Below are 14,310 nucleotides of genomic sequence, written 5' to 3'. Positions count from 1 at the left end.
GGGGTCCATTGCTGGTGACACTGTCAGTCATTTATTTAGAATTCAAGGCACACTTAACCAGCATGGCTACCACAGCATTCTGCAGCAATACGCCATCCCATCTGGTTTGTGCTTAGTGGGACTATCATTTGTTTTTCAAAAGGACAATGACTCAACACACCTCCAGGCTGTGTAAGGGCTATTTGACCAAGAAGGAGAGTGATGGAATGCTGCATCAGATGACCTGGCCTCCACAATCACCCAAGCTCAACCTAATTGAGATGGTTTGGGATGAGTTGGACCGCAGAGTAAAGGAAAAGCAGCCAACAACTGAATATGTGGGAACTCCTTCAAGACTGTTGGAAAAGCATTCCAGGTGAAGCTTGTTGGAAGAATGCCAAGAGTGTGCAAAGCTGTCATCAAGGCAAAGGGTGGCCACTTTGAAGAATCTCAAATATATTTTGATTTGTTTAACACTGTTTTGGTTACTACATGATTCCATATATGTTATTTCATAGTTGAATGTCTTCACTATTATTCTACAATGTAGAAAATAGTAAAAATCAAGAAAACCCTTGAATGAGTTGGTGTGTCCAAACTTTTGACTGGTATGGTACGTCTTATATATTTCCCTAGTAATTGCAAATATGCATTTAAACTCAGCAAAAAAAGAAACATCCTCTCGCTGTCAACTGCGTTTATTTTCAGCAAACTTAACATGTGTAAATATTTGTATGAAACTAACAAGATTCAACAACTGAGACATAAACTGAACAAGTTCCCCAGACATGTGACTAACAGAAATGGAATAATGTGTCCCTGAACAAAGGGGGATCAAGATTAAAAGTAACAGTCAGTATCTGGTGTTGCCACCAGCTGCATTAAGTACTGCAGTGCATCTCCTCCTCATGGACTGCACCAGATTTGCCAGTTCTTGCTGTGAGATGTTACCCCACTCTTCCACCAAGGCACCTGCAAGTCCCCAGACATTTCTGGGGGGAATAGTCCTAGCTCTCACCCTCCGATCCAACAGGTCCCAGACGTGCTCATTGGGATTGAGATCCGGGCTTTTCACTGGCCATGGCAGAACACTGACATTCCTGTCTTGCAGGAAATCACACACAGAACGAGCAGTATGGCTGGTGGCATTGTCATGCTGGAGGGTCATGTCAGGATGAGCCTGCAGGAAGTGTACCCCATGAGGGAGGAGGATGTCCTCCCTGTAACGCACAGCGTTGAGATTGCCTGCAATGACAACATGACAACAAGCTCAGTCCGATGATGCTGTGACACACCGCCCCAGACCATGATGGACCCTCCACCTCCAAATCGATCCCGCTCCAGAATACAGGCCTCAGTGTAACGCTCATTCCTTTGACGATAAACGCGAATCCGACCATCACCCCTGGTGAGACAAAACCGTGACTCGTCAGTGAAGAGCACTTTTTGCCAGTCCTGTCTGGTCCAGTGACAGTGGGTTTGTGCCCATAGGCGACGTTGTTGCCGGTGATGTCTGGTGAGGACCTGCCTTACAACAGGCCTACAAGCCCTCAGTCCAGCCTCTCTCAGCCTATTCCAGACAGTCTGAGAACTGATGAAGGGATTGTGCGTTCCTGGTGTAACTCGGGCAGTTGTTGTTGCCATCCTGTATCTGTCCCACAGGTGTGATGTTCGGATGTACCGATACTGTGCAGGTGTTGTAACACATGGTCTGCCACTGCGAGGACGATCAGCTGTCCATCCTGTCTCCCAGTAGCTCTGTCTTAGGCCTCACAGTACGGACATTGCAATTTATTGCCCTGGACACATCTGCAGTCCTCATTCCTCCTTATAGCATGCCTAAGGCATGTTCACGCAGATGAGCAGGGACCCTGGGCATCTTTCTTTTGGTGTTTTTCAGAGTCAGTAGAAAGGCCTCTTTAGTGTCCTAAGTTTTCATAACTGTGACTTATTTGCCTACCTTCAGTAAGCTGTTAGTGTCTTAGCAACCGTTCCACAGGTGCATGTTCATTGAACAAGCATGGAAAACAGTGTTTAAACCCTTTACAATGAAGATCTGTGAAGTTACTGGATTTTTACAAATGATCTTTGAAAGAAAGGGTCCTGAAAAAGGGCAGTTTCTTTTTTTGCTGAGTTTATACATATATACTGAACAAAAATATAAACGCAACATGCAACAATTTCAACCATTTCAAGGATTTTACTGAAAATCTGTCATTTTAAATATATTAATTAGACCGTAATCTATGGATTTCACCTGACTGGGCAGGGACGCAGCCAGCGGTTGGCCTGGGGGTGCATAGGCCCACCCACTTAGGAGCCAGGTACCCCCACTGGGGAGCCAGGCCCAGCTTATAAGAATTCATTTTTCCCCACAAAAAGGCTTTATTACAGACAGAAATACTCCTCAGTTCCATCAGCTGTCCGGATGGCTGGTCTCAGACAATCCCGCAGGTGAAGAAGCTGGATGTGGAGGTCCTGGTTTGGCGTGGTTACACTTGCACTATGTTCACATTGACATCAGCAAAACGCTCACCCACACAATGCCATACACGTGATCTGTGGTTGTGAGGCCGGTTGGATGTACTGCCAAATTCTCTAAAACGATGTCGGAGGCAGCTTATGGTAGAGAAATTAACATTAAATTATCTGGCAACATCTCTGGTGGACAATCATTCCTGCATTTAGCATGCCAATTGCATGCTCACTCAAAACTTGAGACATCTGTAGCATTGTGTTGTGTGACAAAAATGCACATTTTAGAGTGGCCATTTATTGCCCCACAGCACAAGGTGCACCTGTGTAATGATCATGCAGTTTAATCAGATTCTTGATATGTCACACCTGTCAGGTGGATGGATTCTCTTGGCAAAGAAGAAACGCTCACAAACAGGGATGTTAACAAATTTGTGCACAACATTTTAGAGAAATAAGCTTTTTGTGCGTATGGAACATTTCTGGGATCATGAAACATGGGACCAACACTTTACATATTGTGTTTATATTATGTTTTTTTTTTACAAAGGCCAGGGTTATTTGGGCAGATTGGGATAAGAAAGTTGCATTTATGTTAGTTGCATTCTTTGTCTCGATGTTGGAAACAGTGTCTAGCCCGTCTGTCAGATATGATGTTAGATAACATGAGAAAGATTGTATCTTACTGAACCAATCTTTCCTCAAAACCCCTAGCCAACATAGTATGACCTCAAGCATGCACTGCATGGTGATTAATGTCTTAATCTGTCCTCCCACCATATAGAGGGAAAACACAGGGGAAATCTCAAGGGATCCTTCAAACGCCAACAGTCCCGTTAGAGTGAATTTCTTGAGGACAGTCCTCAGAGATAACTGCAGAGTCATTGCAGAAGCCTTTGTGAAAAGGTCATTTCATTTGAGGAGTTACGTTCACAGCATACATACAAATTCCCTGGCAAAGAGCTGTTTGTGACAGGAAGGAAAATAATGAATGAATCCAACAGCAGGTCAAGTTGGTTTCCGTAGTAAAGGCATGTGGACTGGAGAAGAAGAAGATCTCTTGCTTGGGCCGAGTCCAGGTTGACGATTGCTCAATTCTGTCACCACGTATTGCTTGGGATTCCATCAGCTTCCTCTCTTGTGATTCCTTGGAGGGGGAGGGGTGATAAACAGTGTCAGACTCACAGAACAGTCTTAGAAAGAGGGCGAGCTTTTCAGATCCAAACATCTGTGGCCCTACAAACAGGAAGCATGCTATACTGGCTTATTGCTCAATCACACGAGGGCTCTCCTCTGAGATGTGGAGGTACTCTTGATACGGCCCATATGATTTACAGATGTTCATTGAATGAGATCAGGGGCGTCAATTGGGTAGGGCAGTCACCATATCCTAGCTCAACACCACCAATTTAAAATAAACTACTAAAATCATTCCAATCCTGATTAAATGTCAAATGAAGTTTAGCGGTAGTAGTCAGCTGACTTTAGGACCATGCGGACACCTAGGAAGGCTGTTTGTATGGTTGACTAGCTTTATGGAGAGTAGAGATCTGTATTTTTGTTTAACTAGGCAAGTCAGTTAAGAACAAATTCTTATTTATAATGACCACCAAACCCAGACGACGCTGGACCAATTGTTCGCCACCCTATGGGACTCCCAATCACTGCCGGATATGATTTAGTCTGGATTCAAACCAGGGACTGTAGTGACACCTCTTGCACAGAGATGCAGTGCCTTAGACCACTGCACTACTCGGGAGCCTGTATAATAATGACGAGGTGATCATGTCTCCGCCCTAACAATGGGAGTCGTTGTCCCAAAGGCAGGAAGACAGGCGACAAGTTTAGGTCCAAAATAAGCCCATAGAAACACATATGGCTTATTTTCGACAGATTTTGTCTAGTTAAACCTCTCGCTTTGCCTCTTCCTTTCTGTGGAGAGTGCATTGACCCAGGTGCAGGGAACAGCAAGTCTTTTTCTCAACAGATTGCAAAGGTAAAGATGGCTGTAGTGGATGGCTTTGGATAGGAAACTGCTGTTCGACTTGACATGGCAGCTAATTATTGTATGGCATGTGTTTGTAGAATGTTAAGTCCCCTATTGACTGATGTGAATGAAGCTACAGCAACATGGTGATAATGGCTGGAGTCAATGCTGTTCTCCAAATTGAGGTTTTTTTTTGTGTAGAAATGCAGTAAATGACCTTACCCATACCCTCGGTTTAGCTGGAATGAAGCCCCTGAATGAGACCAAATATATCTGAAATTCAATGCTTGAAGAACTGGTCGACACATTTTCCATGCACATTACAGAACTCATCTCTTTCCAATCGATTGAAAAGGGTATATCTTTTTTTTGTATTCTGCAAGTTGCAGAAATCAGGTGGCATATCATTGTTCCAAACACGCTGATCCTCAGTGTTCAAAAGAACTGGTCGTTGAGGTTGAGTTACATTCTCCACCATGCCTCTCTAACTGGAACCTAATGCAATTAAGCCTGTGTGTAAGTTTAGGGGTGGCAGTGTGATGGTAAAGAAGGCTATGCTGGAAATGTAGTCGTTGGCATGTCCAGTTGGGAAGTCAGCCAGTCACCAGGGGATTGGCGGGAAGGGCTCTCTAATTCACGCACAACCTTCCACTGTCACGTCAGTATCAGAGCAGATCTGCATGCCCCTCGGTACCCAGTTTGTGCTGACTTCCCGACTCCTGATGGAGATTGCTCAGCAGATATGTATCACTGCTCTGTTCAATATTAATCCTCACACGGGGCACCCATTCGATAGTGCTAAATTATGAAGTAGCAGGACAGTTCATTTGTAGCATGCACCAATGTAGAAGATTTAGCTGGGCAACAACGATATGCTTGTAGTGAAGACCGATGGCTTTCTGGGCCAGCGCACTAAAATACTGTTATGGTTACAGCGGGAGTCAGATCAAGAATCTCTCAGAGTAACTCACGGAGGAGACAAGATTCGTAGACAAAGCTGCGCTAAGGGTTGGAATAAAATCCAAGCACGTTTTTCTTAACCCACTAATGAAATGCAAACGTGTATCGTTTCATGATTACTCACTGGCATTCAGTAGCTCTGAATTCAGTAGCTCAATCAATATTGAACACGTATTTATTTGCGCACATGAAATGTCCACGTGACCGCGTCCACGTGGCAAGACAATGTAGTCCGTTTCATACCGAGTAGTCTCTTTCTCTGTGTCTGTCTCTCTCTCTCGTTCTCCCTTTTGTTTAGCAGGGAACAACCAGTATGTTTGCACTTCTCACCGACATGTCGTTTTGTCTTGGACTGACACCATTCTGTGTGTTTCCCCTTCGGCAGCCACCTGCAGCCCTTTCCTCACACCCCATGGCTCCACCCATCCCCAGCACCAACAGCAGCACCAACAACAGCAGTAGCTCCAGCACTGCAGGCTGGGAGCAGCTCAGTAAAACCAACCTGTACATCCGAGGCCTTCCCCCAGCCACGACCGACCACGATCTGGTCAAGCTCTGCCAGCCGTGAGTACACTTCCTTCCTCTTATGATTGTAACTATTGATTGTTTTTTGACTTGTCGGCTGTGGTCACCACCGCCGTGACTGTGGTAGAGTTCAAAGCAACAGTTACTTATTTGACTTGAGATAGTAATAAGAACAGCCTGTTCAATGTAATTCCGAAGGCTTCATAATATGTTATTGTTTGTCGGATCTCTGCAAGCCTAATTTATTTTAATCTAATTTGTACTCAGAAACGTATATTGAGAATCTCCTGTAAATGCATCCATATTGGGATATGTTTGGTGACATCACATTACTAGATGACGAATATGACCTCAGTTACCAGTGGACCATCTCACTGTGCATTCAGTAGATACCAAAAAGGTTAGATGACGCACTGGAAATAAAGCTTATTTTCACTGCCTTGTTTTAAGTAGGACCATGGCTAACTGGGACAGGTCAGATCACTTGACCACAGAGAGAGATGGAGAGAGGGAGAGCTGTGAGTTAGGGGGAAGGGACAGAGATATTTGAGAGGATGACGGCCAACACTGCAGGGGGAGAGCTGACAGGGGCATTACATCTGAATTTAAAATGAAAAATGATATTGGAAGACTACAAGGGCAAACCCAGAGAGCTTTAGCAGCTGATAGCATCTGAAGCGATACAGTGGGTAGTTCATATAGTTAATGCAGGGGATAAAGGGGCAATCTCGGCCCGCTCTCGTCCACAGCCACATTGTTATTGTGTACCTCACGTCTGTGGAAAAAGACCACCGAGGTGACTTTGAAATCTAATTTTCTTTTCCCAGACCCCCCGCTTTCCCCTCCCCCACCTCCACAATACGATGTTGACTTTGCGGCACATTCAACCCCTCGATCTCCTGAACGGCTGGCATAGATCCTCTATCCCGTGTTTAGGAAGAGCGATACAGAGCGATAGCTGCAATTTAGCTACCTCCAACACCATCTCTTTGTTAACTTTTCATTAAAACAAAAAAAATAGACTAAATGGGGAAGAAGAGGGAATTTGATTGAATGAAGAAAGCAAACAGGTATTGTATGTTAGAGTCCTGCACGGGTCTGTTTTTTTTGGAGACGCACCCACCCCGCGCCGGCCACATCAATTCCAATCCCCACCCAACGTCAAGACAGATTTTTCTCTGCAACACTACCCACCACATAGTTGTTCTGGGAGCCAATCCGTGACCTGACAAATAACATCTATTTATTTAACTGTTTTTATGACTCCAGAGTAGGCCCGACTAAGGCTATTAAGCTATACCCCTTCTCTGCATTCATTCATTTGTCTGCATATCTATTCAACATTTGGATGAAGGGAAACTATGGCATTCATTAATATCCTCTTATTTTCACAATGCAAAGCGGCACATTGACAATTCACATCGCTTTGAAGAAGAGCCTTCCACTTAGCCTTCTTGCCTAATGAAAGTCTATAACCGACTTAACAAAACAAGACCTTTATGTTCAATATTGTTTAGATAATCAAATAGTTTAATTGAAACAATTCCCAGAATCAAATAGGCTATAAGGCATGCATTTATTTAGTTGGCTATAGCCTGCTCAAACTTTTACCAACTTTATATGGCCTGCGTATGGTCTAAATGAACTAAAGCCTGAATTAACATAATAATTAACTGATAATTAACTGAATTACCTTAAACAAATGCACGCTTGCACTTTCTGCAGGCTCTGTATCCATCAACCGGGTTGTTGACCTCCTTGTCCACAATGACTCCAAAATACTTCCAAATCTGTGATTTCACTCGCGCAGCACCTGTTTCCACGATGGTGTATTCCACCACTATAACTTTACTTTTTATTTCCACAGTTAATCTATGTTAGCCATTTTTGCATGAACTAGGCTAACCAGGGAAAGTAATGTAGTCACGCGTGGGGTGGGGGGGGGGGATATTAGCTCTGCACATAAACAAATTAGGAATGTTTCAGCACCATGCAAATAATGGACAGTTCACTGTTCCACTGCGTGCATGGCTGGCTGGAATCCTAGGCCTATAGCCTGGCCTACTATGTCTGTTTTTATGTTTTATCTTGATTTAAAATGTTTCCAACCTGCAAAATATAATTGTTCTGAACCGCGAGCCAACCCTCTGGTTGAAATGATGTTTTCATTCTACCCGCCCAGCTGTTTGTTTTTTTCGTGTCACCCGCAGGGAATCGTGGGTATTCGACCCGATGCAGGTCTTTATTGTGTGCACAGTGAAAGGCAGTTAGATTCATACTGATAACATCATGTACATAAGATAAGTCATATCCTGACCATCTCTTGCACTGTTGATGGTTTGTCAGAGAGCAGCCGCTGACTGTTGCCATTTAAGATTTGGGATTAGAGCTCAGCTTAGAGATTCAGAGTCAAGGGTTCGCGCTCTTTTACCTTCAGTTGTGTTTAGCTTATAATCCTTCCCCTGACTGAAATGTTCTCAGCATATCAACTCACTCTAATCAACATTATATCAACGCTGCTTTTCATTGAATAGCAGACTAAATACTGGCAACAGTTTAGCCACGCTCTCCCAAAATCAATTCTTAAGAAAGTCACATGAAGAACATTGTGTTCAACAACCAGTCAGCAACCCCTCACTTGAAATGGGAACGCATGTTAACGTTGAGATTGCCGAGGCCAATCTGTTTGGCATTATCATGAATGGACACAAACAGAAGTTGGCTAACGCACAGACTGGACCACCAGGCTACTCAGTCAGTAGGTCAGGGGTAATGCAAGCTAGATAGTTGTTGGACAATCTAAAGAGGTTGGAATGGGTCCCTGTGTTTTTCTGACGATTCCCATCTTCCTCTCATAATTGTGTCTCTGACCTGAGCTGATCCACCACACAATCCCAAAATATCCCGAAATAAAATCCCAATTAAACCTCTGTTTAAAATACTGAGGCAACGGTTGAGGACTCAAGAAGGACAGGGTATAATCAGTTCTTGTAGGTAGCAAGACGAGGCTGTTCCTTCAGGCTGTTCTTTCAGGCCATAACTCAATCTTGCTATTTTCAGAGCAGACAGAAGAGTATCCCTTAGCGGTGTCCCCAGGAATCAATAAGCATGCAGCGAATAGTAACCAGAGACTTTTTAACCAACGTAATGGGATAAAGGCAGGAGATGAAAGGCAGGTGGAATGGGAGTGCATTGTTCTCCTAGCTGCTGCTGCCTCTCTCTCAGAGACGGCTTTCTACCTGATTCAAGCAGCTCTCTCTGTCTGACAGCACCAAGCAGCACTGTGATAGATGGTTAGTGAAAGCTAATGGAACGAGGGGGAGTCTAATGGCTAAGGTTAAAAAACACATTTTCCTGGAAGCTGTGTTTTACAGTGCCTTCGGAAAGTATTCATACCACTTGACTTATTCCACATTTTGTTGTGTTACAGACTGAATTCAAAATGGATTAAATATATTATTTTTCTCACCCATCTACACACAATACACTAGAGGTCGACCGATTAATCGGAATTGCCAATTAATTAGGGCCGATTTCAAGTTTTCATAACAATCAATAATCGGCATGTTAAACACTATTATTGCGCACAGAGTGAGTCCATGCAACTTATTATGTGACTTATTAAGGACATTTCTACCCCTGAACTTATTTAGGCTTGCCATAATAAAGGGGTTGAATACTTATTGACTCAAGACATTTCAGCTTTTCATTTGTTAACATTTTGAAAAAAACATCATTCCACTTTGACACAATGGCTTATTGTAATGTAGGCCAGTGACAAAAAAAAATCTAAATTGAATCCATTTTAAATTCCGGCTGTAACACAACAACATTTTGGAAAAACAAAGCGATGTGACTTTCTGAGCTCACTGTAACGCAGGCACGCACACACATATACACGCGCACCCGCACACATACACGCAGCTTCAGCAGTTGTCTTACCCTTAACGACTGTGCTGGTTTCATATACCTTCGATGTTAATCCATTGTTGTTGTTTTTTGTGGAGAGTTAAACTGTGTCCTCTCAGTCACCCCACGGTGGGCCAGATCAGGAAGCTTTTCTTTTTTCTTTTTTTTTAACCTCTTTCTTTCAAGCTTTTTGTGTCCCTTCATCGTGAGCTGCTCTAGGGTGAGGGGGTTTGCCGTTGACGCCGTGGTGATTCCTGTAATTGATTAGTTTGGAGTCAATTAGTGGAAACCCTTCATCCTCGGGGCTCTTTACCCAGTAGAACACAGGGTAAGGTCACTCCGGCCCGCAGAGACTAACAAAGCACTAGTGCTGAGCGATTAAAGCTTTTTGAGGTCAGTTCGGTTTCGGTTAGATTATTAAAAAATAAAGTTTTTTTATTTCAATATTTCTTTTTTTTTTTTTTTACATGAAGTGCACCTATGCATAATGTGGTTGAATACTCTTAACATGGAATAAAACAATTAATACAAGTCCCATGATGGCAGTGACTGCCCATTACTGCTTATCACTTTAATAAAATATTTCAGTTGTTGTGTATATTACATTGGTTTTAATTGCTGACTTTATTATTTAATTCCAAGTCATCATCTCATCTCTGTAGAGCTGACTGACAAAATCACTATTTTAGTAGTTCTTCAAAGTAAATAAGGCATACTTTTATGACGGCTGAATACCAACTATAAATTACTTAGATCCTGTATTTTCAGTGGTGTAAAGTACTTAAGTAAAAATACTTTAAAGTACTACTTAAGTAGTTTTTTGGGCTATCTGTACTTTACTATTTATATTTTTGACTACTTTTACTTTACTACATTGCTAAAGAAAATGATGTACTTTCTACTCCATACATTTTTCCTGGCACCCAAAAGTACTCATGACATTTTGACAGGAAATGGTACATTTCACACACTTATCAAGAGAACATCCATGGTCATCCCTACTACCTCTGATCTGGCAGACTCACTAAACACAAATGCTTTATTTGTAAATTATGTCTGAGTGTTAGTGTGCCCCTGGCTATCCTCCAAAATACATTTAAAAAGTAAAGTTGTGCCATCTGGTTTGCTTAATACAGTATAAGGAATTTTTAAATGGTTTATACTTTTACTTTAACTTTTGATACTTAAGTACATTTGAGCTATTCCATTTACTTTTTTTCCCCATTTACTTATTTAAGTATATTTTAAACCAAATACTTTTAGACTTTTACTCAAGTAGTATTTAACTAGGTGACTTTCACTTTTACTTGAGTCATTTTCTATTAAGGTATCTTTACTTTTACTCAAGTATGACAATTGAGTACCTTTTCCATCACTGTGTATTTTCAGGTAGAGATACCTTGCGAAGCAACTGCTCTCTATCCCTCTCGATTTCACATTCTTCTCTCTTTTCTCTTTCGGCGTCTGTCCCACACTAACCTCATGTAGCATATGTAAAAAAGAAACACACAGAACGGAGAGTAGGCACGCAATGGATTATGGTCATTGTAGTTAATTACCACGTTTTCTTTGTTAAACTATGTAGAATAATGGCCTGTTGGAAACTACAACTCCCTACTATATTGCACAGTTCAGGCTTGATCTGATTATTCTATAGAAAATCCGTGCAATGTGCAAAAAAAATTAAAATAATTGAATCAACATTCTGTCAGTTAGTTGTTTAAAAATGTAAAAATAACCGCCATTTCGGTTAATTGCTCAGTCTGAGGCTCTGCAATTGGATAAAAAAATAATGGACTTATTTGGTTATTATTAAGCCACTGCTGATCAGCGATCATTATGTCGAAGGCACTACAGCAGTGTTTTCCATTAGTTACAAACTGATTTTCAGCAGGTTAAATTTAATTTATAAGTTTCAATTCGTTAGACCATCGAGCCCTATCCTGCTAGAATGAACGATATGCATCTTCTAGCGAGCTATTGATAGCACCTCCTCCCAGCTGCCCACTGCACTGAGGCTAGGGAAACACTGTCACCACTGATAAATTAACTGTAATTGAGAATTTCAATAAGCATTTTTCTACGGCTGGCCATGCTTTCCACCTGGCTACCCCCACCCCGATCAACAGCCCTGCACTCCCCACAGCAACTCGCCCAAGCCTCCCCCATTTCTCCTTCATCCAAATCCATATAGCTGATGTTCTGAAAGAGCTGCAAAATCTGGACCCCTACAAATCAACCGGGCTAGACAATCTGGACCCTCTCTTTCTAAAATTCGCTTCATACTCGTCGCCAAACCCACTGGCTCCAGGTCATCTACATGTCTCTGCTAGGTAAAGCCCCGCCTTATCTCAGCTCACTGGTCACCATAGAAGCACCCACCCGTAGCATGCACTCCAGCAGGTATATCTCACTGGTCACCCCCAAAGCCAATTCTTCCTTTGGCTGTCTTTCCTTCCAGTTCTCTGCTGCCAATGACTGGAATGAACTGCAAAAATCACTGAAGCTGGAGACTCATATCTCCCTCACTAGCTTTAAGCACCAGCTGTCAGAGCAGCTCACAGATCCCTGCACCTGTACATAGCCCATCTGTAAATAGCCCATCCAACTACCTCATCCCCATAACTGTATTTATTTATTTATCTTGCTCCTTTGCACCCCAGTAGCTTTACTTGCACATTCATCTTCTGCACATCTACCATTCCAGTGTTTAATTGCTATATTGTAATTACTTTGCCACCATGGCCTATTTTTTGCCTTACCTACCTTATCCTACCTCATTTGCACACACTGTATATAGACTTTTTCTACTTTATCATTAACTGTATGTTTGTTTATTCCATGTGTAACTAACTCTGTGTTGTTGTATGTGTCGAACTGCTTTGCTTTATCTTGGCCAGGTCGCAGTTGTAAATGAGAACTTGTTCTCAACTAGGTTACTTGGTTAAATAAAAGGTGAAAATAAAAAATAGGTGTCACGGCCGTTGAAAGAAGAGGACCAAGGCGCAGCGTGGTTGGCGTACATTCTCTTTTTATTAGAAAAGACGCTGAGCAAAACAATAAACACTACCAAACAAACCGTGAAGCTAAAGGCTCTGTGCCATAAACAAAGTCAACTTCCCACAAGGACAGGTGGGGAAAAAGGGCTACCTAAGTATGGTTCTCAATCAGAGACAACGATAGACAGCTGTCCCTGATTGAGAACCCTACCCGGCCAAACATAGAAATACAAATAATAGAACATAGAATACACACCCCAAATCACACCCTGACCAAACCAAATAGAGGCATAAAAAGGATCTCTAAGGTCAGGGCGTGACAATAGGACAGGCGCCTGTCAGTCACAAAGCGAGCAATGACGATAACGCAGCAGAGAGGAAGAGGCGAAGCGAGAGGTTTCACTCTCACCAAAATCTGTCCAAAATAAGCCCAATGCCTTTGGGACAACGACTCCTGAGCATCTTGTCATTCAATACAGATCTCTGGTTGCAGTCAAACGTATTTACACGGAGGAGGAATAGAGCATGATGCTTGTGAATTTGCACGTCCCATGTAATGTACTGTATGTGGTAGCGACGAGTCGAAATCCACAACTAAGCCTAATTATTGTTTTCTGACACGTTCATTTATTTATTTTGTGTGTTTCACATAGCCAGCCACGCGGAGTTGTGGCGCATAGTAGACTATTTACTGCGCATTGATTGACAACTGAATAGCAAGTTTTGACTAGTTTATAAAGGGTGTCGAACTGACTGAATAGAGTTGATCTATATCTCTTTGCCATTCATAAATCATGCAACGTGGTTAGGCTATACACTGAGTGTACAAAACATTAGGAACATCTGCTCTTTCGATGACAGACTGACCAGGTGAATCCAGGTGAAAGCGATGATCCCTTATTGATGTCACTTGTCAAATCCTCTTCAGTCAGTGTGTCACGTTCTGACCTTAGTTCCTTTGTTTTGTCTTTGTTTTAGTATGGTCAGGGCGTGAGTTGGGGTGGGCAGTCTATATTTGTTTTTCTATGTTGTATTTTGCGTTTGGCCTGGTATGGTTCTCAATCAGAGGCAGATGTTGCTCTCCAATTTTGTGATGAAACAAACGTGTGGGCGCCACCGCGGACAGACGCCCACCCAGACCCTCCCCTATAGGTTCAGGTTTTGCGGCCGGAGTCCGCACCTTTGGACAATAAGAAGACACAGTGGCAGAATAAATTTAACCACACGTTTGTTTCATCACACAAAACTGGAGAGCAACCTCTGTCTGGTGAAGTCCACACAGCATATTGCATGTAACAGACAGTTACATGACCTACAGCATGGTCAAGCAAGTTAACGTTTCCGACATTTTCAGACTACTAAACAGCTATTGAGTTAGAGTTACGGCAAGTCGTAAAGAAAACAGGAGCTGCCTCCACTACTCCAGCACCATTTTAACTTCAACATTTCAACATCTAATCACCTATGCTTAGTCTA

General features: G+C 42.6%; 1 protein-coding gene across 7 annotated transcripts in view; it reads left to right on the top strand.

Annotated features, from left to right (window-relative positions):
* Positions 1 to 14,310, top strand: part of LOC112225186 (RNA-binding motif, single-stranded-interacting protein 1) — a 67,030-nt gene that overhangs the window by 14,957 nt on the left and 37,763 nt on the right. For all 7 annotated transcript variants that reach the window (XM_024388900.1, XM_024388895.1, XM_024388896.2 and 4 more), the window contains exon 2: positions 5,787 to 5,965. In XM_024388900.1, coding sequence (XP_024244668.1) covers positions 5,787 to 5,965 — 179 coding nt within the window. The remainder of the gene's footprint in view (positions 1 to 5,786; positions 5,966 to 14,310) is intronic.

The sequence above is a fragment of the Oncorhynchus tshawytscha genome, linkage group LG26, assembly GCF_018296145.1.
Source record: "Oncorhynchus tshawytscha isolate Ot180627B linkage group LG26, Otsh_v2.0, whole genome shotgun sequence".
Classification (NCBI taxonomy): domain Eukaryota; kingdom Metazoa; phylum Chordata; class Actinopteri; order Salmoniformes; family Salmonidae; genus Oncorhynchus; species Oncorhynchus tshawytscha.
Note: the sequence above shows the minus strand (reverse complement) of the source record. Positions and strands in the feature narration are given on the sequence as shown.